This window comes from Eretmochelys imbricata, chromosome 4, assembly GCF_965152235.1.
Source record: "Eretmochelys imbricata isolate rEreImb1 chromosome 4, rEreImb1.hap1, whole genome shotgun sequence".
Classification (NCBI taxonomy): domain Eukaryota; kingdom Metazoa; phylum Chordata; order Testudines; family Cheloniidae; genus Eretmochelys; species Eretmochelys imbricata.
The window spans coordinates 143,581,210-143,603,887 of record NC_135575.1 but is presented as its reverse complement, the minus strand read 5'-3'; the positions used below and the strand labels follow the sequence as shown (position 1 = coordinate 143,603,887).

The 22,678-nt window shown below is 48.4% G+C and overlaps 1 protein-coding gene across 5 annotated transcripts in view; it reads left to right on the top strand.

Annotated features, from left to right (window-relative positions):
- ADISSP (adipose secreted signaling protein) overlaps nucleotides 1-22,678 on the top strand; it is a 142,545-nt gene that overhangs the window by 53,536 nt on the left and 66,331 nt on the right. For all 5 annotated transcript variants that reach the window (XM_077816076.1, XM_077816073.1, XM_077816077.1 and 2 more), the window contains one exon: nucleotides 2,822-2,964. In XM_077816076.1, the coding sequence (XP_077672202.1) occupies nucleotides 2,822-2,964 (143 nt within the window). The remainder of the gene's footprint in view (nucleotides 1-2,821; nucleotides 2,965-22,678) is intronic.

Below are 22,678 nucleotides of genomic sequence, written 5' to 3'. Positions count from 1 at the left end.
GTCAATGCTGATGTTATGCTTATAAGAAGCACACGGGATCTTTTTCAGGGGAAAAGGCAATACACCACGTTACTGAAAATACAGCAGTTAGCATATGCATTCAGTCACTGCCCCCGCCCCGCCCCCCCCCCCGGTCCTGCAGATGATCTTATACTTACCAGTCTGTTGTAGCTCAAGTCAATTTAATGGCCAGTTAGATTGAGCACGAGTGAGGAGCTGGGCTCTGTTGGTCGCAATGTGATGCTCCGAAGCTTTGCAGGACTGAATCCAGAGTTCTATGGCAAAACACTCCAGCTTTATACTTGTAAATTCCCACTTTAGTCTACGGATTTTGCAGTGTCATTCTGTAATAGTTAGTCCTTAAGTGGTGTTAAACTTGGGGTTTTCTGCTGTTGTTTCTTATTTGTTGTCTCCCCTTCTGGGGTGTTAGCAGCACTGACAACCTCAGAGGTGAGGCAAACTCGTTTAGCATCAGATACATTGGCTGTTTTCTGCTTGTTTCCTGCTGTCTCTCCAAGTTTCTCACTTCTTCTTGACCATCTGGACATTTGTGATGGCTTTCACACTCATCCTTAAACATGCACACATCCTTTACCCACACCAAACAATTATACAGAGAATTTCAGACAGGATTACATTTCAGAAAGGGTGATATGGTTAGACGTTACTGACATAAACTGAAACTACTGTTCTATATTTGCAGCAAATATTGTACAAAGGTTGTCGTGGGAGGTGTCTATGAGGAGGTTTTGATTTTCTGGTTGTGATTGTGCTGTTCGTATGCATGTATCATTTTCGTGTTTAGAGTTATAAGTATTGGCTCTATAATGTCTGAACTTCAAACTTGTGCTATGCTTCCGGGTGACACCCCAGACAATTTGGCGTCAGCACTGCCTAGCCTGCTGGGTGGCCCATTGAGGACCATCAGCTATACAACTGACCTATTGAGAGAAGGCAGATACGCCTTGTGACTCAGTAAGGCATGCAGGGACATGCCTATGGACAGAACTCTAAGGTTTTTCCATGCCATGTGCTGGATAGCTTGTCTTTGGAACAAAGAAAGCAGAAGGCACATGGCAAGACACTATAAAAGGCTGCTGCAGCTCCTCCATCTTGTCTTCAGTCCTGCTTCTTACCTCTGAAGGAACCTTGCTACAAACTGAAGCTCTTAACAAAAGACTGAATGACCCCTCCCAGCTATGGATGTACCCCAGAGACTTGGTTTGAGCCTGCAGTTTATTCCATTATTGCTGCAAGCCTGCACCAAGAACTTTGCCATTACTGTATGTCATTGATTCCATTTAACCCATTCTAACTCTCATCTATATTTCTTTTTATGAATAAACCTTTAGATTTTAGATTCTAAAGGATTGGCAACAGCATGATTTGTGGGTAAGATCTAACTTGTATATTGACCTGGGTCTGGGGCTTGGTCCTTTGGGATCAGGAGAACCTTTTTTCTTTTACTGGGGTATTGGTTTTCATAACCACTCATCCCCTTAACTAGTGGCACTAGTGGTGATACTGGGAAACTGGAGCGTCTAAGGGAATTGCTTGTATGACTTATGGTTAGCCAGTGGGGAGAGACCGAAGTCCTCTCTGTCTGTCTGCTTTGGTTTGCCTTAGAGGTGGAGAACCGCAAGCCTTGGGCTGTAACTGCCCTGCTCTAAGCAATTTGTCCTGAATTGGTACTCTCAGTTTTGTCCTGCCAGAGGCAGCATCATTACATATGGTTACTAAATTGGTGAGGACTCATCTGGAGTACTGTGTCCAGTTTGGGGCCCCACACTACAAGAAGGATGTGGATAAATTGGAGAGAGTCCAGCGAAGGGCAACAAAAATGATTAGGGGTCTAGAACACATGACTTATGAGGAGAGGCTGAGGGAGCTGGGATTGTTTAGCCTGCAGAAGAGAAGAATGAGGGGGGATTTGATAGCTGCTTTCAACTACCTGAAAGGGGGTTCCAAAGAGGATGGCTCTAGACTGTTCTCAATGGTAGCAGATGACAGAACGAGGAGTAATGGTCGCAAGTTGCAGTGGGGGAGGTTTAGATTGGATATTAGGAAAAACTTTTTCACTAAGAGGGTGGTGAAACACTGGAATGCGTTACCTAGGGAGGTGGTAGAATCTCCTTCCTTAGAAGTTTTTAAGGTCAGGCTTGACAAAGCCCTGGCTGGGATGATTTAACTGGGAATTGGTCCTGCTTCGAGCAGGGGGTTGGACTAGATGACCTTCAGGGGTCCCTTCCAATCCTGATATTCTATGATTCTAAAGGGATTACAAAAGAACCATACACAACTTTGTTTGCAAAGCAGATAAGAAACAAGACCTTATAGCAAATACTGTAATGAAAACTTATCCTAAAACAAAAGGTAACCATAATCAGCCGTGAGGACTGTTCTGGTCTGTTCCTGCCTTAACGTCAGTTCAGACACAGGCAGCCTGTCCGATGCGTTTTTTCCAGTGACCCAGGGTTGTTCCTTCCTGCTATCCAGTCAGGGTGGCTGTCAGAATACAATCAACTCATATCATACATCAATACATTTAATACATACTACATTGTTATCCTTTATCCTTCATTCTGAGTCATACAAAATACTAACATAAAATCCTACTGCTACATTGAGTCCCTACATCCTGCTGCAAGACCCCATTACGATCCCCATCTGAGACTTGCGGTAAGGCAGCCAAATGTTGAATGAGCACTTGGGCCAGGCCACTGCCTTGAAATGTGCCTCAGTGTTTCCTCTGCTTCACTGGCTGGGGATTGTGGAAGCCCGGAGGGGAGCTAAATCATGCTTGGGTCTTCTCCCCTTGCAGGCACAAAGCCTAAAGCGGGTGGTGTCCGCTTTGCCGCCAGCCAACCCGAGGAAGGAGCACACTCCCACGTGCACTTTGACGAGAAGCTCCATGACTCCGTGGTCATGGTCACCCAGGAGAAGGATGGCAACTTCTTGGTTAAGGTAAGAGCTGTAGAGATCAAAGGAGGTGGAGGAAGATGAGGAGGAGGAGGATGATGTTTGGTGGGGTAAGGGGGAGTGGAATAGCTTTGTCTCCTCTGGAAACTGGAACTGATGTCAGGCTATGCCCCGTGTGCCAATTGCTGTAAACATTCAGTTCCAAAGGCTTTGCTGTGGCTAGTGTTTGGGGCTCTACTTTTGATTCATCTCTGGAGAATGAGCTCCCTGCCTGGTTCACCTTCCAGTGGCACGTAGAAAACAGCTGACCGTGTTGCAAGTTGACATAACTCACACTATCTAAAACCAGCGTTGGGATGGCCTTGAAGACAAAGCAGTGAAACTAGCAGCTCCTGTTTATAGCTCAGAGAATTACTGGTTTGGTTCCCTCTGTCCTTGACTCTTGGAAAGCATCCAAATAAGGAACCCATCCAGGTTTGTGCTACATCGTAAGGGTGAGTTAAAGCCATGGCTGAGTCAACACTTAGCCACAGCAGCAATGATCGACAACTTTTATACGCTTCCTGTCCCAGCCTTTGCTAATGTCTGGAGCTTGGTGCATGTTCTCAAGAGGCAGGGATGGGAGTTCCTTCCTCTCCATAATAAAACAACCCAAAGGGGTTTCTCCCTAGATTTTAGGGACTGGGTCAACAAATGGCCTCAATGTGTACCTCCAGAGTGGCAGAAATGTGTCCGCTTAAAAGTCCTTTAATGTAGCAACTTTAATCCAAAGATCTCTGATCCCTTTAGAAGCAGTAATGGAGTTTGCCAACGTCCGCATAAGAGAGATTGAAGTCCTGTGGTGGGAATTGGGGCCTGGTAGGTCTACCCCACTTGTGAGCTTCACTGTGGGAAAGTGGATAGAAGATTATGAAGTGTCACCATAGAATCATAGAATCGTAGGACTGGAAGGGATCTGAATAGGTCATCTAGTCCAGTCCCCTGCACTCAAGGCAGGACTACGTCATAATTAGACCATCCCTGTTGGGTTTGTCCAACCTGTTCTTAAATATCTCCAGTGACAGATTCTACAGCCTCCGTCGGCAATTTATTCCAGTGCTTATCTACCCTGACAGGAAGTTTTTCCTAATGTCCACCCTAAACTGCCCTTGCTGCAATTCAAGCCCGTTGCCTCTTTTCCTATCCTCAGAGGTTAACCAGAACAATTTTTCACCCTCCTCCTTGTAACAACCTTTTATATGTTTGAAACCAGTTATCGATAACCCGTAGCAGTAAATGTTGGTGGGGAGAGGGGCAAAAGGGAGACAGGCCTCCTGCTACCATTCAAGGAGAGACTCCTGGGACCGGCACTCAGTGAGCCAAAATTGGTGTGTCAGAAATTAGACCTAATTCGTGGACAAAATAACGAGGGTTTGGGCTGTTCTACCCTCCACTCCCTTTTTGGGGTCAGTCGCCATCTCTTGGTGGGGGTCTCTCAAAGGGTCTCAGCCTCTTGTGCCAGACCCTCCTCCGTTTGCTCTGTCAAGTCAGTTCCTGGAGCCTCACCTCCCATTAACCCTGTCAGCCCTTCACTTTTTGGGCTTGCTGCTGTCTCCTTTAGTCTCCTGGCTGTTTTCTTAGAGGCAGCCTGGGGCGGGGCTCTTGCCTGGCCCAGGCCTTTCTTCCTCTCCTTCCTTTGTTGGTTGTGGCTTTATTGGTTGTGGCTGTGGGTGCCTGTTTCCATGGCTGGCTGCTTGCTTGCACACAGGAGAGGCTCTCCTCCCCCACTGTCTGTGCTCAGGATGGGCTTTGTTGCCCTGATCCTGAGAGATGTCCTGACCAGACCGGGCCAGAGCGAGGGACCCAGATGACGCCACCACGTCCACCAGCTCCGGCTAAATCCAAACCACCACCTGGGATGTGAGGTTTGTCTCCCCACCCTGAAAGGGTGAGTCTACACTGCAAAAAATACCCTGCAGCAGCAAATCTCAGAGCCTGGGTCTGAAGACTCGGGCTCGGGGCACTCGTGCTACAGGGCTAAAAGTAGCTGCGTAGAGATTCTTGCTCAGACTGGAACGAGTGGGATGGGTCTCAGAGCTTGGGCTCCCACCCAAGCAGGCACATCTATAGAGCCCTGCAAATCTACAGATATCCACGGACCATGTTTGCGGGTTGGATACGGATATAAATTTTGCATCTGTGCAGGGCTCTATGCTTCTACTTTGCTACTTTTAGTCCCATCCCGCAAGCCTGACTCTGTGGACCCAGGTGCTGATACTGACTGCTGCAGGTCTGTCTTTTGCAATGTAGACGTACCCGATGCATTCTTTCCCTTCCCCACTGTTATTGCTTCTTTCCTATCCCTCTCCTTTTTGCCTTCTGTGTAATCAGAGCCTGGTGCAGCCGGCCAAGACTGCATATTTTGCATCACTGCTGTGCGCCGGTTACCGGCAAGGCAGCCAAAAGCAATGCCTTAGCTCGATGCTTGTCCAAGTTTGGCAGGTTTCGGAGTGGTTGACAAGACCGTGCGCTGGGCCTGTCTCACCCTGGCAGCGAGGCTGCGACTGCGAACCCATGTCAGAGACAGAAGCAGCTGCATTCTCGGTCTTTGCTGTTCTTTTCTCTCCCCTCTTGTGCGTCTTCGTCTTGTTTTGTCTTCAAGAAAACGGGATTGGACTCTACAGCTCCCGCCCATCTCAGCTAACTGCTTCTCTTTGCCCCCAAAAGGACTGCTGTCACCCTTTGCAGTGCCTTCTAAGAGACTGTCAGGTGAGGAGTTTTTCCTTCCAAAGACCCTCTAACGAAAGGGAAGAAGGGATGGTCGTAAAATGAAAGCCTGACTTCACGCCTTCCATTTCAAACACTTTACCCATTTTTCCTTCTTTTCTATATCTTTAAGGAAAGATATTAAATGCTTTAAAAACATTTGAATTGAGTGTTTGCCATGGTAGTAAGCAGGCTGAGGCCCCTATATACCAAACCCTGGACCTTGGTTAAAAGTTGTGGACAGAGACAGGGTCATGTTGACACCTTTGACTCTTCATTTATTGCATCGAAATTCATAGAATCACAGAATATCAGGGTTGGAAGGGACCTCAGGAGGTCATCTAGTCCAACCCCCTGCTCAAAGCAGGACCAGTCCCCAACTAAATCATGAAATTAATGCAACAGTGCTCCCTAGTTGACAGGAGAAACTGAGGCACAAAAGTTAATGACTTTCCCAAGGCCACAGAGTGATTTCAGGAACAGAACTGGGAATAAAACCCAAGAGTCCTGAGTCCCAGCTGCCTGGGTAACTATTTGTCCGCAGCGCCTTCCTTACAATTAAATTTGATTAAGACCAAAGTAAAAGCCTGAGATGTTTTCACAGCTGAAGTGGGGGGGTAGGGTAGGAAAACATGGCTGGCTCTCCTTTGGGGCAGTATTAGGAGTAGCTAGAAACACCATCGGGGCATCCAGTAATCACTAAGGTACCCCAAAGAGTAGTTCTAGCTCAAGCTTTTATGCACCAAGTAGGTTAATATTATAGATAAGAGTATCGGCTCCTACCTTGCTGCTGCTGTTCATGCTGTTATTGGTTGAGAGCAGATAATAGGGAACATTTTGAAAAGTGCCTTAAGAGCCTAAATCCCGCAGGGAGTCTGGGGGATTTAGGCTCTATTGAAATTCTCAGCCCTGCAGGAGACTGGTGGTGATGGCTTCGGCTCAGAGGAGCTCACAACACCACAAGGTGACCAGATGTCCTGATTTTATAGGGACAGTCCCGATATTCAGGGCTTTTTCTTACATAGGCACCTATTACCCCCCACCCCGTGTCCCAGTTTTTTACATTTGCTATCTGGTCACCCTACAACACCAGCATGGCGCAGAGGAGGGTGTTGAGACGCTAGTTCCACGTGTGCATTGTGCGCATCATATACGTTTTCTGGGGTGGCAGCATCTCTCTTGCCAGCACTGGTGGGAGAAGCAGGCTCCCAGGAGGAATCCGAGAGCCAGCTGTTCTGGGTGGTGTTGGAGAAGGTGCAGCCATGTCCTGGCATGATGTGAAGTCACAATCTCGTCTATTGCTGTTTTCAGGTCTGTTCAGTGACAGCTGCCTTATTTATCTAAGTTCCTCTGGGTACGTCCACACTACATTGCAAATCTAGGTCTGTGGGACTCTGCCTTGTGGACTGGGTGTTTCCAAGCGTGCTCTTGAGCGTTCACACCGCATTGCATACCAGGGTTTACAATTGCTGGGCCTGAGTCTACACTCAGTGATTTTACCACACTGCATAGACCTTCTGACTCAGGTCTGAGGTCTGAGTTGCATCCACACTGCAAAATGACAGGGCTTGGACCCGAGTCTCAGTGGGACTCTGGCTCTGACCCACCCCACTAGCAAGGTCCTAAGACCCAGATCCTGAGTCAGGCTGATTTGTGTGTGGACGGAAGGGGGCCTTGGGCTCAAACCTAAGTCAGAGCCTGGGTTTAGTGTGCCATAGCATGAGTGTCTCACAAGCATCAGTGAGGTCCTGAGAATAAGGCAGACCAGTACTATCCCCAATTTATGGTGGGGAAACTAGGACACAGAGGTTATCGGGGGCAGAGATGGGAGTTTGAACCCAAATATTCCAAGGCCTGAACCACAAGACCGCCATGGTTTTACGGTTCCACAGCCGTTTCCAAGGCGTAGGGAAGATAATTCTAGTGTCTTGCTCAACTCTCTCCTTCGTTTTCTTCCTTTTCAGACAGCTTGATTGACACGAGAAGTTGCCCAAAAATTGTCAATGTTCCCATAATGATACCCTGTGAATGAATGGGAGTAGGTGAAAAATAGACTGTCTGCTTTATTTCTGGTGCACACGGAATCGGATGGCAAGATGCAGTTTATCCTTGCGCTGTTTTTGCCATCTTTCTTCTCTCTAGAGAAACAGGCAGCTTTGCTTGTCACTTGATTCCAAAAAGTCTTTTGTTCAGTATCGTGAGAAGACAATGCCCTATTATTATTGATCTTTGCAGTAGAAAACTCTTGCTTCTTGCAAAATCTGGCCACTTTCGGTTCCCAATTTTAATTTGTCTGGTGCTGTAGCCTCTGAGCAGTGGCCGCCACTCTTGGGGAAGAGCTGTCTGTGTATTCTGGATTTTTCTCTGGGGTGAGGTAATCTGCTTGGGTTTAATTTCTGTTCAGGGATCTAGAATAGGCTGGCTTGTTCCATTACTTCATCTGCCCTTGCCAGTTGCCCACGTACGGCCTCTCTGGGGACTGCTTTCAGCATGGCTTGCTCAGGGTTTAGGTTGCATGTGATGGTTCTGGGACTGGGGAGGAATAGGCAGGCGCATACTTGGGATCTGGCAGTTCTCTGGCTTAGGTCGTGTAGAGGAAGGAGGTTGTTTGTCTGTTTGGCAGAGGCAACACCAACATCTGACTATTGTTTCTCACATCCTGGTTTGACAGATGGAATCTGCAGCCTTCGTCAGGCGCTTTTCACAAAGATCTGCTCGCAGGAAAAACAAGGGAATATGCAGAATAGGGAGGAAGTGCTGTGCCTGGTGGTTAGAGCATGGAATGGAGAGGGGTTTTGAGGTGGGGGTGGGATCTAGACCTGGCTCTGCCCCAGAGTCACTTCACCGTCTGTGCCTCCCTCTGTAAAATGGCAGAAAAAGGCTGCAAAAATGATCTGAGAGATTGAAAGAAATGCCTTAAAGTGAGAGACTGAAGGAGCGTAATCTGTTTAGCTTCTTGAAAAGAAGCTTGAGAGTTGCCTTGTTCACAGTGTATCAGTGCCGTCACAGGGGGAAAAGGGCACTCTAAGCTAGTGGAGAAAGACCGAACAAGAACCAATGGCTAGAAGTCAAAGCCAGAGAAATTCATATCTGAAATAAGGCAGACATTGTTCACAGGGAGGGTGATTAACCCTGTGAGCAAACTACCAAGGGAAGTGATGGATTCTCCAGCTCTTGGAGTCTTCAGGTCTAGACTGGTTGCTTTTCTGTAAGATGGTTTAGTCAAATACAAGGTATTGGGTTCACTGCAGGGAAAGTGGGTGAAACTCTCTGGCCGGTGATGTAGAGGAGGCCAGACTGGATGGTCAGTGGTCCCCTGGGGCCTTGGAATCTATGAAACTAGGACATCAACTTCTTTGTAAAGTGCAGTGAGTCTTTCCGATTGAAAGCTCTAGGAGAGTGAGTGAGTAAGTGTGTGTGTGATATACATTTCCCCGTTTTGTTTCTCTTATTGATTAATCGCTGGACTTCCCTCCCCTACAGCAGAACTCATTGAATTATACCATCAGAGTCTTGTCAGTAACTTTGACCCTCTAATAAAATGATCAGGTTTTGCTCGATTTTTTTTTTTGTTTGTTCTTTCTCTGAGGATACTGTCCCAAACAACCGATGAGCTCGCTGTAAGTGGCAAAGAGCTGGCGCGCAGGCTTAAGCAGTGCGTCAGCCTGTCTGCTAGCTCTTTGCCCAAAGGATGAATTTCACATTGACACTAAGCTAAACGTCGTTTTGGGTGTGGTCTATGTTGACGTCATAAATTCTTGTTTTGATTTTAGACTTAAATGTGTCTTTCTTCTTCAGCTCCTGACCTACCTGGAGGGCCCATAAGACACCATATGGCCCTCTAGGAGTTTCAGGTTCTTTTTAGAGGTCTCTGATGTGGGTGAGAATGTGACCCTGCCATTGGGATGATGATAGGCATCTTGTGAGTTAGCAACAAGTTGTGGGGCTGGGGAGCAGAGTGGTCAGGTCAGTTGAAGGAGACGTTGAACACAGCAGGTCTGAGTCTGCAACCCTGTGTCTCTGCATGTTCATGCTAAAAAGCTTCTGAGCTCTTGATGGCGTTTCTTCTAACAACTGACTGATACATACATACGTTTATCAAGGTCGTGCATTCCACCTCCTGACAGTGCTTCGAGCTGCACAGGCTCTAAGCAGCGTCCAGATCTAATCGAATGCCCTTTTAATATCTACAGAGCAGAGAAATGGTTTCCCGCTGGCATGTGTTTACGTGCAAATTTGCTCAGTGTCGGGGTAACAGGGGTGGGAGTGATTGAATGCAGGGTGGCTGCTGCCTTTTGCCTGCAGAGTCTTGGCGCTAGGGGCCCTTATTAACGCATGACTTTGCAAAGTGGATTCAGGGTAGGGAAGCACTACGTCGACTTTACCTCTTTATCCCAGCTTTCCAAGGAGCGCTAGCCCGGTGGAGTTGTTCTGGATTTACAGTCTGTTGGAGCAGAATTTGGCCCCCAACAGTGTTGGCTTGAGAGTTGCCAGCGTTTCTCTCATTTATGTGTTGATTTATTTATGGCAGGGCCTGCTTGGTATTCGGCACTTTCCAAACACTCAAAGCGATGCTTGCAGCCTAAGCACAGACAAGTAGACAGAGGTGAGGGGAAAGGGAACAACAATGCTCAGTGTACACGCAAGTTCCCATGATTCTCTGTAGGCAGCATGGCAGTCATGGGTCTTCAAGAGGGACTTAAATGTGGGTAGGAATAAGCTCAGGGCAGTTGTATGGTGCAGAGGGGTGAGAGAAGGCAAGGAGGCGATGGGTGTGAGAAGCTGAGGATGATGACAGGGTGACAAGGGAGGGACCCAAAGCTTGACAAGGGAGACTAAGGGGGACGGAGCACAGTTATGCACCGTTTTGTCTCTGTTCCACCTTGAGTTAAATGCGCCAGGTGAATTGCTGGCATGGGACGGAGGCATTGCCTGAGAGAGCACAGGCTATTCAGTATGCTTCCCCGCCACTGGGGTGGGAATGCAGAGAAGAGACGCCTCCAGCATGCGCCAGCTTGGATGACTGCCCACATGACACCGTTCTGCGCTGGTTCTCGGGTCTCCTTTGTGGATGCCCATGTTGTTACCTGGTTCTGTCTGGGAGGGTTCTGCGCTGCTGCCCATCGCCGTAGTGTCTGGGCACCTTCTGTTGATAATAGAGACAGAGATCTTTTCATTTCACAGACCTTGGTTTCAGTCCGCACTGCAGCTAAACCCCAACCTTTCCAGCTCATTTGTGAGAACGGGATTGCTGTGGTCCGTTTTTGGACTGCAACCTGAGCCTTTCGGTCAGGAAGGGAGGTGTGTGTACATGCCAGTGCCATGCCGGTCTGGGAGGTGGCAGAGCCAGGTTCAAATCCCTGCTCAGCCTGATTCAGATCAGAGTTTTTCATCCCAGATCGCTCTGGATTGGCAGAGAGGGGACTTGACTTGAATCTGGATCTCTCGCCTCCCAGGCCAGTGCTCTAACCACTAGGCTAGTGCATGCAAGTCTCTCTTGCCTGCCCTCCGATGATGACTTTGTCGAGACCGATATGTCTCCGTGAAACATTCTGGCTTCCACAAAACAACATATTAAGGTGACATTTCATTTCACTGAAAATGTTCCCCCTAGGTCTGTGTATGGGCTCCATGGGGTCTCTGGCTCTTCTCCTTACTGGGCTGTTGAAGTCATTGTGCGCCATTCCTCTCATTGGCTGAGCTGTCTCAAGCCAAAGGCAAGAGCATTTCTGTAGTGTGAAGGGGAGCATCAGAGGCCCTTCCCCTCCCTGGTGGCATCAGGTCGCTGCGGGCATGTCTGATCTGCGGGTAGTGATCAATGGCTCCATGTCTAGTTGGCAGCCGGTGTCAAGTGGAGTGCCCCAGGGGTCGGTCCTGGGGCCGGTTTTGTTCAATATCTTCATAAATGATCTGGAGGATAGCGTGGATTGCACTCTCAGCAAATTTGCGGATGATACTAAACTGGGAGGAGTGGTAGATACGCTGGAGGGTAGGGATAGGATACAGAAGGACCTAGACAAATTGGAGGATTGGGCCAAAAGAAATCTGATGAGGTTCAATAAGGATAAGTGCAGGGTCCTGCACTTAGGACGGAAGAATCCAATGCACCGCTACAGACTAGGGGCCGAATGGCTAGGCAGCAGTTCTGCGGAAAAGGATCTAGGGGTGACAGTGGAGGAGAAGCTGGATATGAGTCAGCAGTATGCCCTTGTTGCCAAGAAGGCCATTGGCATTTTGGGATGTATAAGTAGGGGCATAGCGAGCAGATCGAGGGACGTGATCGTTCCCCTCTATTCGACATTGGTGAGGCCTCATCTGGAGTACTGTGTCCAGTTTTGGGCCCCACACTACAAGAAGGATGTGGATAAATTAGAGAGAGTCCAGCGAAGGGCAACAAAAATGATTAGGGGTCTGGAACACATGACTTATGAGGAAAGGCTGAGGGAGCTGGGATTGTTTAGCCTGCAGAAGAGAAGAATGAGGGGGGATTTGATAGCTGCTTTCAACTACCTGAAAGGGGGTTCCAAAGAGGATGGCTCTAGACTGTTCTCAATGGTGGCAGATGACAGAACGAGGAGTAATGGTCTCAAGTTGCAGTGGGGGAGGTTTAGATTGGATATTAGGAAAAACTTTTTCACTAAGAGGGTGGTGAAACACTGGAATGCGTTACCTAGGGAGGTAGTAGAATCTCCTTCCTTAGAGGTTTTTAAGGTCAGGCTTGACAAAGCCCTGGCTGGGATGATTTAACTGGGAATTGGTCCTGCTTCGAGCAGGGGGTTGGACTAGATGACCTTCAGGGGTCCCTTCCACCCTGATATTCTATGATTCTATGATGTACCCAGGGGAGAGTTGATACCGCATCGCTCGAGGCACATGGTCCTGACCAGGCCTATATTGCTAGTGCTTTGGTCTGTGGCTAGACACACACCTTATCGGGGCCTGAGTTTCCAAAGCTCTGGAGGCCAGAGCTGGAGGCACTTGTGTGTGCAAATTGGGCATTTGTGCAAGCAAATGGTCAGTTATAGGTTCAAATGTTAGAAAATAAAAACTAGCAGGCTCTTATTCAGGGGATAAGGCAATACACCGTGTTTATTGTGAATACAGAAAGAATCAGAGTAAGCAATCGGTTATAGCTATAACATTCCATTCATTCACACACAAGTTCTGCAAGGTTGTTGTTATAATTACCAGCCTAGGAGTTGCTCGTGCCAAGTGACTGGCCAGGTGGCCTGGACATGAGGAGGGAGCAGGGCCTTGTCAGATGCGCATCCGATGCTGCTGGAAGTTGGTTGCAGAACCAGACCCAAAATTGCAGACCCCCTTTGAACCAATCCCCCCGCCCCCCGGCTTTGACAGAAGACAGAAAGCTTTGCTTGTGCAGTAGGAGAATGCATTTTTATCACTCTGGTGCCCACACCACAGCTGATTGCGGAGCATTCAGAAAACTGAAATGAAAACCAATTATTCAAGTTTTGGGCAAAGAATGGCCTGATTGCTGCTCTTGTTCTGTTTTGTATTATTGATGCCTCACTCGTTAAGCATAAACTCAACAGGGCGGAGAAGGAAAAAGCACGTACTTTGTATTATTTCCTGCACTTCGTTCCTCTGTGTTTCCCTCCTTGTATGAAAGACTAAATGGAAGGCTTTTTCATGTTGTTTTTCTGAATTCCCTCAAAGGGCATTTGATCTCTTCTAGACTGGTTGTTCCTGGGGCCGAAACTTTCTTTGCATATATCAGGTGACGCTGTTACAAGCGTTGCCTGTCACACGTGGTGCTGAACTACAGAGCAGCCTCACCTTGTTTTTTGCCCATCGGGCCAGATCCTCAGCTGGTGTAGACAGGCATTGTGCCACTGAAGTCAGTGGATTGACACCCGTTGTGGATCTGGCCCATTGGTCATAATGGTATTTTTGAACACAAGCGTGCACAGTTTGTTACACACAGTCATGGGTGTGTTCTTGAGGGTTTAAATGATCCATGTAAATACTTGTGGATGGAGTCACCTGCTGCCTACTTCAGTTTTCTCTCTCTTTTCTTAAGTCCGGTGCATCCCATCCCAAGTCAGAAGCAGCTGCAGGTAGGGGTTCTATCACCACGGCGGGGCTGGGCGGGTTATCAGGAGCCATTAGGAGGTAGAGAAGTACGGCTTGGCTAGGAGGGGGCTGAAGGCAGAAGTGGAGCAGATGTACCAGCACACCAGAAGGAAGGGTCGAGAGGGGTCTGAGCGGCTGTCGTTTGAAATGAAGGACCATTTAGGCTGGAATATCCAGAGCAGTTTCCCTATACTGAGATCTACTGGGTTGTAAGAGCTGCCCCCAGGGAATCCTAGGAATGGAAGGGACCTCAAGGTCATTTAGTCCAGTCCCCGGCATGATGACCACAAATAGGTTTGCAAGTGCCTTTAATTCCAAAGTGCTGCCCAGCTTTGCCCAGCGAGTTGGCGATGTGCAGATGATCTGTTCTGATGCTGGGGGAAGACCACCTCCCAGATGGGGATAGCAGCACCCGCTAACTCTCTCTCCCCCCCAGTGGAAACAGCACAGGAGCTTGAGGAGGCAAAATACAGTTGTGGTGGCTTGATTCTAGCCAGGACAGTGCGGCCGACACCTTGGCCTTTGTGGAAGGTATCATGATACCTTCCATGACCACGAGAGGTCATTACCTCGGTGTTCTGTCCTCAAAAGTCCACAGCTCCATTAGCCCATGCTAGGGCACTGTCAGCCCTGACTTTCAGGGAAGAGTACCATCTACTCGGTCATCTGTACTCCTTACTTCAGTACCTGGGTTTCCCATCCAATTAATGACCCATCCAAACCTCGCTTACCTCCATTTCTGACATGGTCGCTGCCCAAGATGAAGTGGCTGCCGGTGATAGAATTCCCAGGACCTGAGACCTTTTCAAGTGTGTTAGGTAAAGCACTGGAAGAATATACAGTAAGGAACGATGCTGCACGGACTGGGCGTGGAATAGGTTTAATAAGTTTCTTCATCTCTAGTTTGCTCTCTGATCCATCTGTTCCTTAAACTCACTTACGCCATTTCTCCCCCATGCCAGCTTGTGAGTGAGAACCTGGTGGGAGACAAAGTCTTCCCTGAGCGTAGCCTCCCCCTTTCTTTCGTGTGCCATCCAATCCCTGGGCAGGTGCTGCAGCCCTGGGTGGGGGGACTCGCTGGTGAGGCCTTGCGGGTTCTGCTCTGTGACCGACGGTGCACTTAGCACTAGTTCCTTAGCTCAAGCGGTAGGTGCTCACACTTTTAGCTCGGGGGTTCCTGCTTCAGTCCCCGGTGCATCTGCCAGTAGAGTGGCCGTCACTGCTGAGGGTTTCCCTAGGGACAGCACCTCAATCTCTCTCTCTAAGCTAAACCCCTTTTAACTCTGACCCTCTCTTCATAGGGTAGGCAGAGTGTGCCGCGGATCTGTCTTTTTGCCTCTATAAATACCCTGATCGCTAGAGCAGTTGAGGTGGGGTTTTTTGTACCCCGTTGTACCATCCAGAGGCCCAGCAAGACCTTGCAATGCTCAGCCCTGCTGGTAACTAATCGCGGTTGCATAGAGCAGCTCAGTGGGTGCAGTTCTCCTTTGTCTTCTGCGCTCCGGGCTCCGGGACGCGGCTGTCCAAGTTGTGTGCAGTGATCCAGTCTCTCTGGCTCCATGGGAAGTGTCGCGCTGTAAACCATGGTGCACTCAGAAGACGCGAGGTGGCGCTCCGGTGCAGAGAAGAGGGATTCCAGTTGTTGCATTCTCGCTCACGCGCCCTTGGCTAGACTGATCATTGGATTCGCAGGTGGGAAGGAATTGAATGTAGGTACCTTAATGACAGCACAGAAGGGAGACAATCTTCCTCCCGAGCATTGAGCGGTGCTCGCTCTGTTAGAAACAGGGTGGGTGGTCCCCATTTCTTGTCTTCCACCATCTGGGTGGGGGACCCAGGATCCCAGCCTGTCGCCTCCTTTATCCAACCACTGTGGGTTCCCTCCCTTCAATTGCTCTGGATTCTTCCCCATTCAGTGACCTCAGTCCACCCCTTTAGCCTCTTGCATCTGTTCCCAATGTACCAGTGGTCAGGAGAGGAGGGTACTTCAGGGCACCTGTGGGGACTGGGATGGTTGTGTCAATGGGGAAAGCACCACGGGGGAGGGAAGGGGTCAGAGCAGAAAGGGCCTAAAAAGACACTTCAGCTAGGAAGTGAAGGAGTCGTTCTATGCACTGCCCGATGAGCAGCGATCTGCGTGGCTTTGAATGGCAGATAGTAGGGTTGGAAGGTCTCTCCTAAGCCAATTCCACCACCCTGGCATTGCTGCAGGGCAGCTTGATGATCTCTGCTTGGCAAACTCTGGCTAAGTATGAAATCCTCTTTATTTGGTTTGCAAACCTTGAATGCTCCTCTTCACTCTTCAGGAGGAACTCCTTCCCCCACCCAATTGTAGCCCATGTAGAACCTCTAACAGTGGCTTGAACACTTTGCCTCTAAATAGAAGGTTGTTTTAGGTCCACGGAGAGTTTCCTTAACAGCAAGGAAGCATCTTAAGTTGAAGGTCATAAGAAACATGCCCCCGTGGTTCCAGCTGCACGTGGGGATGACATTGGGGAAGGTCATGCAAATTTTGGGACACAGATCTCTAGGAAAATATGACTTGCTATTAATGATGCAGATGGTGTTTCCAACCCCTCTGCACAAACTGCTGATTCTTGTGCTCCAGTCTTCCCCCGAAGCTGAAATCGGATTAGAAAGCATTAAGTCAGCAAATGCACGTGCAAACATCTCCACAGTAGTTTAAAGGAATTCTGCTTCTGAAAGTGCCACATCTGTGCATGGCATCTGCTGGTCTGTTTTTTGTTGCTCCCGGCACTTGCGCTGTGCCCTGCATGCGCCGTTGCTTTGAGGGAGACGACATTTGGAATTCCCCCACCTCCTGTAGGAGAAGATAAGTTTAATTTAAGATTTGGAGGTCGTGGTGGATTATCAGCAGAACGTTTGCTCCTAGTGTGATGCTGTGGCCAAAAGAGCAAATGTGATCCTTGGATGCATAAGCAAGTGAATTTCGTAGGGATAGAGAGGTTACTTTACCTCTGTTTGGTGAAAGTGTAACCACTGCTGGAGGACTGTGTCCAGTTCTGGCATCGACAGTTCAAGAAGCATGTTGATAAATTGCAGAGGGTTCAGAGAAGAGCCATGAGAATGATGAAAGGATTAGAAAACCTGCCTTCTAGTGATAGACTCAAGGAGATCAATCTGTTTAGCTTAATCAACAGAAGGTCCAGGGGATACTTGATCAGTCTATAAATAGGGCCCTGCCAAATTCAGAGCCACGAAAAATGCATCAAGGACTGTGAAATCTGGTCTCCCCTCATGAAATCTGGTCTTTTTTGTGTGCTTTTGTTCTATAGTCCACAGATCTCACGGGGGAGACCAGCATTTCTCAAATTGGGGGTCCTGACCCAAAAGGGAGTTGCAGGGGGGTCACAAGATTATTTTAGGGGAGGTGCGGTATTGCCACCCTTCTGCGCTGCCTTCCGAGCTGGGCAGCTGGAGAGTGGCGGCTTTGGGCGGGTGCCCAGCTCGGAAGGCAGCGCCCCGCCAGCAGCAGTGCAGAAGTCAGGGGGGCAGTACCCATACCATGCCGCCAGCTGCCCAGCACCGCCGCCAACAGCAGCGCAGACGTAAGGCCAGCTGGACCACAGCCCCCGGCAACAATAACTTTGCGACCCACCCGCACAGCTCCTTTTTAGGTCAGGACCGCTACAATTACAACACTGTGACACTTCAGATTTAAATAGCTGAAGTCGTGAATTTTATGATTTTTAAAATTCTATGACCATGAAATTGGGCAAAATGGACCGTGAATTTGGTAGGGCCCTATCTATAAGTACCTACATGGGGAACAAATATTTAATAATGGGCTCTTCAATCTAGCAGAGAAATGTCTAACACGATCCATTGGCTGGAAGTTGAAGGCAAACAAATTCAAACATGGTCAGTTTCTCCACTGAACTTTTAAGCAGCCCTAGGGTGAAACTAGCGTGATCCCTGATCCGGACAGTGCTAACCCTGAGCCTTAGCGCTGTCTGGATCATGTCAGTTTCATGCTAGGGCTGCAGAGGCATTGGTGTTCTATCCTATTCTTCTCTCTCTAGTGTGTGCACGTGGCGATGAGGACGCTCTCTCTGAGCACTTTCCAGTGATGCATTGAGCACCTTGACTGAAATGTGTCACATGTGTGTTCTCTCTTCCCCTCCCTAGTAAGAGGAGTGTGTGTAGGGGAGTGTTTTGTTTTGGAATGAAGCTATCAATATTTGATGTACACGTTGCTATGGTTTTCTCAGAGACAGCAGGTCAAAGAAATGGGACTTGCAGCTAAGAGTGGAAGGTGTTGAGATTCGTGATGGTCCTTAGTTCATTTCACAGTTTCAGACCAGCCCCTGAGAAAGCTCATAATCCAGAAGGACTCCCCCAAGTAGCAGCTGCCAGTGGGGGAGGAGTACAGTGCTGGAGAAATCCCCTAAGAGCAGCCAGAGAGTTAGTGGAGAGGTAGAACTGCCTCATTTTGCCCTCTGCCAGTCAGTAGGCCAAGGGTTGAGTAAGCATAGAATCATAGAATATCAGGGTTGGAAGGGACTTCAGGAGGTCATCTAGTCCAACCCCCTGCTCAAAGCAGGACCAATCCCCAACTAAATCATCCCAGCCAGGGCTTTGTCAAGCCTGACCTTAAAAACTTCTAAGGAAGGGGATTCCACCACCTCCCTAGGTAACCCATTCCAGTGCTTCACCACCCTCCTAGTGAAAAAGTTTTTCCTAATATCCAACCTAAACCTCCCCCACTGCAACTTGAGACCATTACTCCTTGTTTACCTCGTCATAGAAGGCAATTAGATTAGTCAGGTATGACTTGCCCTTGGTGAATCCATGCTGACTGTTCCTGATCACTTTCCTCTCCTCTAAGTGCTTCAGAATTGATTCCTTGAGGACCTGCTCCATGATTTTTCCAGGGACTGAGGTGAGGCTGACTGGCCTGTAGTTCCCAGGATCCTCCTCCTTCCCTTTTTTAAAGATGGGCACTACATTAGCCTTTTTCCAGTCATCTGGGACTTCCCCCTATCGCCATGAGTTTTCAAAGATAATGGCCAATGGCTCTACAATCCCATCCACCAACTCCTTTAGTACTCTCGGATGCAGCGCATCCGGCCCCATGGACTTGTGTTTGTCCAGCTTTTCTAAATAGTCCCGAACCACTTCTTTCTCCACAGAAGGCTGGTCACCTCCTCCCCATGCTGTGCTGCCCAGTGCAGTAGTCTGGGAGCTGACCTTGTTCGTGAAGCCAGAGGCAAAAAAAGCATTGAGTACATTAGCTTTTTCCACATCCTCTGTCACTAGGTTGCCTCCCTCATTCATTAAGGGGCCCACACTTTCTTTGACTTTCTTCTGGTTGCTAACATACCTGAAGAAACCCTTCTTGTTACTCTAAACATCTCTTGCTAGCTGCAACTCCAGGTGTGATTTGGCCTTCCTGATTTCACTCCTGCATGCCCAAGCAATATTTTTATACTCTTCCCTGGTCATTTGTCCAATCTTCCACTTCTTGTAAGCTTCTTCTGAAGCTTGTGAGCTTCAGAGCGGCTAGGGGCTCTGATACTATGGTGATAAAACCCCACGGCAGAGGCACAGAGATCCAGTCCAAGGAGACGCTGTGATTATCGCATTATTATAACCCACTAGCGAGGGGCTGATACGGAAGATGAAGCCATTGAACGGAAGATGGAGTGGCGCTCTGGTAGCCATCGGTGACTGAGGTAGTGGGTAAGGTGTCTCAGTGGGAGTTTTCCCTGCGCCTTGCTTGTTCATCTTCTCTTGAGCTAATACATTTAGTCCTCTGCTTAGCAGATGTTTGCTTACCCTGTTTTCCAACTGCATTGAGGTTCCCTTAACTACCAAAACACTCTTGTTTTTTCCTACCCCCGCCCCCCAGATGTTCTGGTTTAACTTGGATTTAAACTTGGAGAGTGGTCAGTTTGGATGAGCTATTACCAGCAGGAGAGTGAGTTTGTGTGTGTATGGGGGTGGGTTTTTGGAGGGGGGTGAGGGAGTGAGAGAACCTGGATTTGTGCAGGAAATGGCCTAACTTGATTATCATGCACATTGTGTAAAGAGTTGTCACTTTGGATGGGCTATCACCAGCAGGAGAGTGAATTTGTGTGGGGGGGTGGAGGGTGAGAAAACCTGGATTTGTGCTGGAAATGGCCTAACCTGATGATTACTTTAGATAAGCTATTACCAGCAGGACAGTGGGGTGGGAGGAGGTATTGTTTCATATTCTCTGTGTATATATAAAGTCTGCTGCAGTTTCCACGGTATGCATCCGATGAAGTGAGCTGTAGCTCAGGAAAGCTCATGCTCAAATAAATTGGTTAGTCTCTAAGGTGCCACAAGTACTCCTTTTCTTTTTACTCTTGCAAAGCTGATCCAGCAAGGCTGCTTCCTTTGATATGCAAAATTGAACCAGGCAACATGATGTTTGAGAAGTTGAATTTAAGTCAGGAAGCCAGACAGTCCAGATTGCTATAGCAGCCATACACGTACCTTGCATGTTCTATCCTGAATTATTACCTTGGATCTATTGCTGATTGCACTGTGAAACACAGACCAGGAAGTTCTTCAGAATGGTTTCATTTCATGCAAAAGAGATTTGCTCTCACATTCACTTTACGTTTATTTCCAGGCTCCGAGTCGGTACCATGTGGACTGCTGATTGCTTGTGGCCAGATTCTGCTGTCTGTTACACAGGTGTATATCAACTTCCTATTAGCCAGGATGGGCAGGGATGGTGACCCTAGCCTCTGTTTGCCAGAAGCTGGGAATGGGTGACAGGGGATGGATCACTTGATGATTCCCTATTCTGTTCATTCCCTCTGGGGCACCAGCCACTGATGCATCCAATGAAGTGAGCTGTAGCTCACGAAAGCTTATGCTCAAATAAATTTGTTAGTCTCTAAGGTGCCACAAGTCCTCCTTTTCTTTTTTCAAGAGCAGAATCTGTCTCTAACTCTTGAACCTCCTGGCTTGTGCTTGATGCAGCTTTAAAGCTGAGAAACGAATATTAGTCAGTCTTGGCATTGACTTATGTAGCTTTTCCTTTTGGAAAGAAGCACAGTACTGGTGTTAGGCCTGCAGCAGTGGAAGGCTTTGAATCAGATCCTCACAGCACTAAAGAGAACTCCTTTGGTGCATCAGTTGTTCCTGTGCACTGCACCCCAACAACTGGGTGGGAGGAGCTGGGAGGAGCAAGCCACCATCCCACCCCAATGGTGCCACATCCTCCATTGGGCAGTGGCCTGCTTCAAGGAGAAGCGCCTTGCCCCCGAAGCTGAAACAAGAGAGAAGGAAGGAAAAGGAAAGAACTTTCTCCCAGAGGGCAGGTGGCCTGCCAGGAAATGTCTGTATTTACTGCGGGCAGATCTGTGGTTCCAGGATCGGACTCCTGAGTCATCCAAGAACCCACATGCACATCCATGATAGAGATCATCCTTGAGTCGAGGGATCGCCGATGATGACCCCCATCACTGCACCTAAAGCCCCGACACGTGGAGACCACTTCTAGGGGTGAGTGGAGAGCTCTTAGTATTCACGCCCATTCAGTGAGTGGACAGAAGACTTTGTTTCTAGCGCCAACAACCAAGCACCTTTCCCTGGCATAAAACCTCCCCAGATCTAGGAATGGCAGTGCTGATCCTGTTAGTTGGTTGTATTGTGGCAGTGCTTAAGTGCCCCAGTCCTGGACTGGGATCCCATTGTGCTGGGTGCTCTACAAACACAGAACTGACAGGTGATCCCTTCCCAAAGTGCTTGCAGTCTAAGCCTAAGGCAAGAGACAATAGGTGGAGACAGACAGACTGAGGAGCATAAGGAAACAATGAGGCATTGCCCTTCAGAAGGGGAGCCAGTGGAGGGATGTGTTGGTAAATGGTGTCGTCAGTTGCTTCACCACACAGTGGTTCGTTATGAAATATACTCAAGAGACCAAATAACCAGTATCGGTCAGGTGTACTGCTGAATATCAGGAATAGTAGAGTTCAGGGGGGAAAAGGTTCAGCGTGATGCTCATTTCGGGAAGCTGTCTCGGGCAGCCTGTTGCATTCCCCTGACAAAGAAGGCTTGCTTCCAAAGTTACACCCGCTAGCGAAAGGCTGATACGGAAGACACCCCGGCACTCTGGTGGCTATCAATGACTGAAGTAGTGGGTAAGATTTTTCAAAGGGAGTTTTCCCTGGATCTTGCTTCTCGGGCTAGTAAATTTAGTTCTCTGCTTAGTAGATGTTTGGTTACCCTTTTTTCCTCCTGCATGGAGGTTCCCTTAAGTACCGAAGGCACTCTTGGGTGGCTCATCTGGCAGCGCTGTTTCCTTTCGTATGCAAAAACTAACCGTGTTTGAAAAGTTGAACTTAAGTCAAGAAGACAGCCAGTCCAGATTGCTGTAGCAGCAATGTTGTATGCAGTCTTGTAGTCCTGTTGGTCCCAGGATGTTAGAGAGACAAGGGTAATTTTATTGGTCCAGTAAACGATAATGCCTCACCCACCTTGTCTCTCTCATTGCAGCAGTGCAGGTCGGTAGCATTTTCTATCCTGTAAAAAGGTGCAGTCTGCATCCTCGGAGGCTAGATGAACTCAATCCTCTTTCTGCCTTGTTTTTCTGGTGCCGTCGTGTACGCCTGATATGAACACCTGCATTCCAGGTACCAAGGGAGTGAAGGCACCTCCTCTGCTTGTACCAGGGTAGAACGCTCATATGTCTTGATCCTGACAGTTTTCCTATCTATTTAAGCCAAAGATTATTTCAGCTGATACAAGGTGTTGTGGGATTCTTAACATAAGTGAACAGGATTATAGAAAGACGTAGGCCGATTCAGGCCATGTAACTACTAGAAATATATATACAATATGATACATATTAATTTGTGTTGTGAATAATGCATATTGATGATGTGATTTTCTATATATTAGCTCAGCATAGATTGGTTGA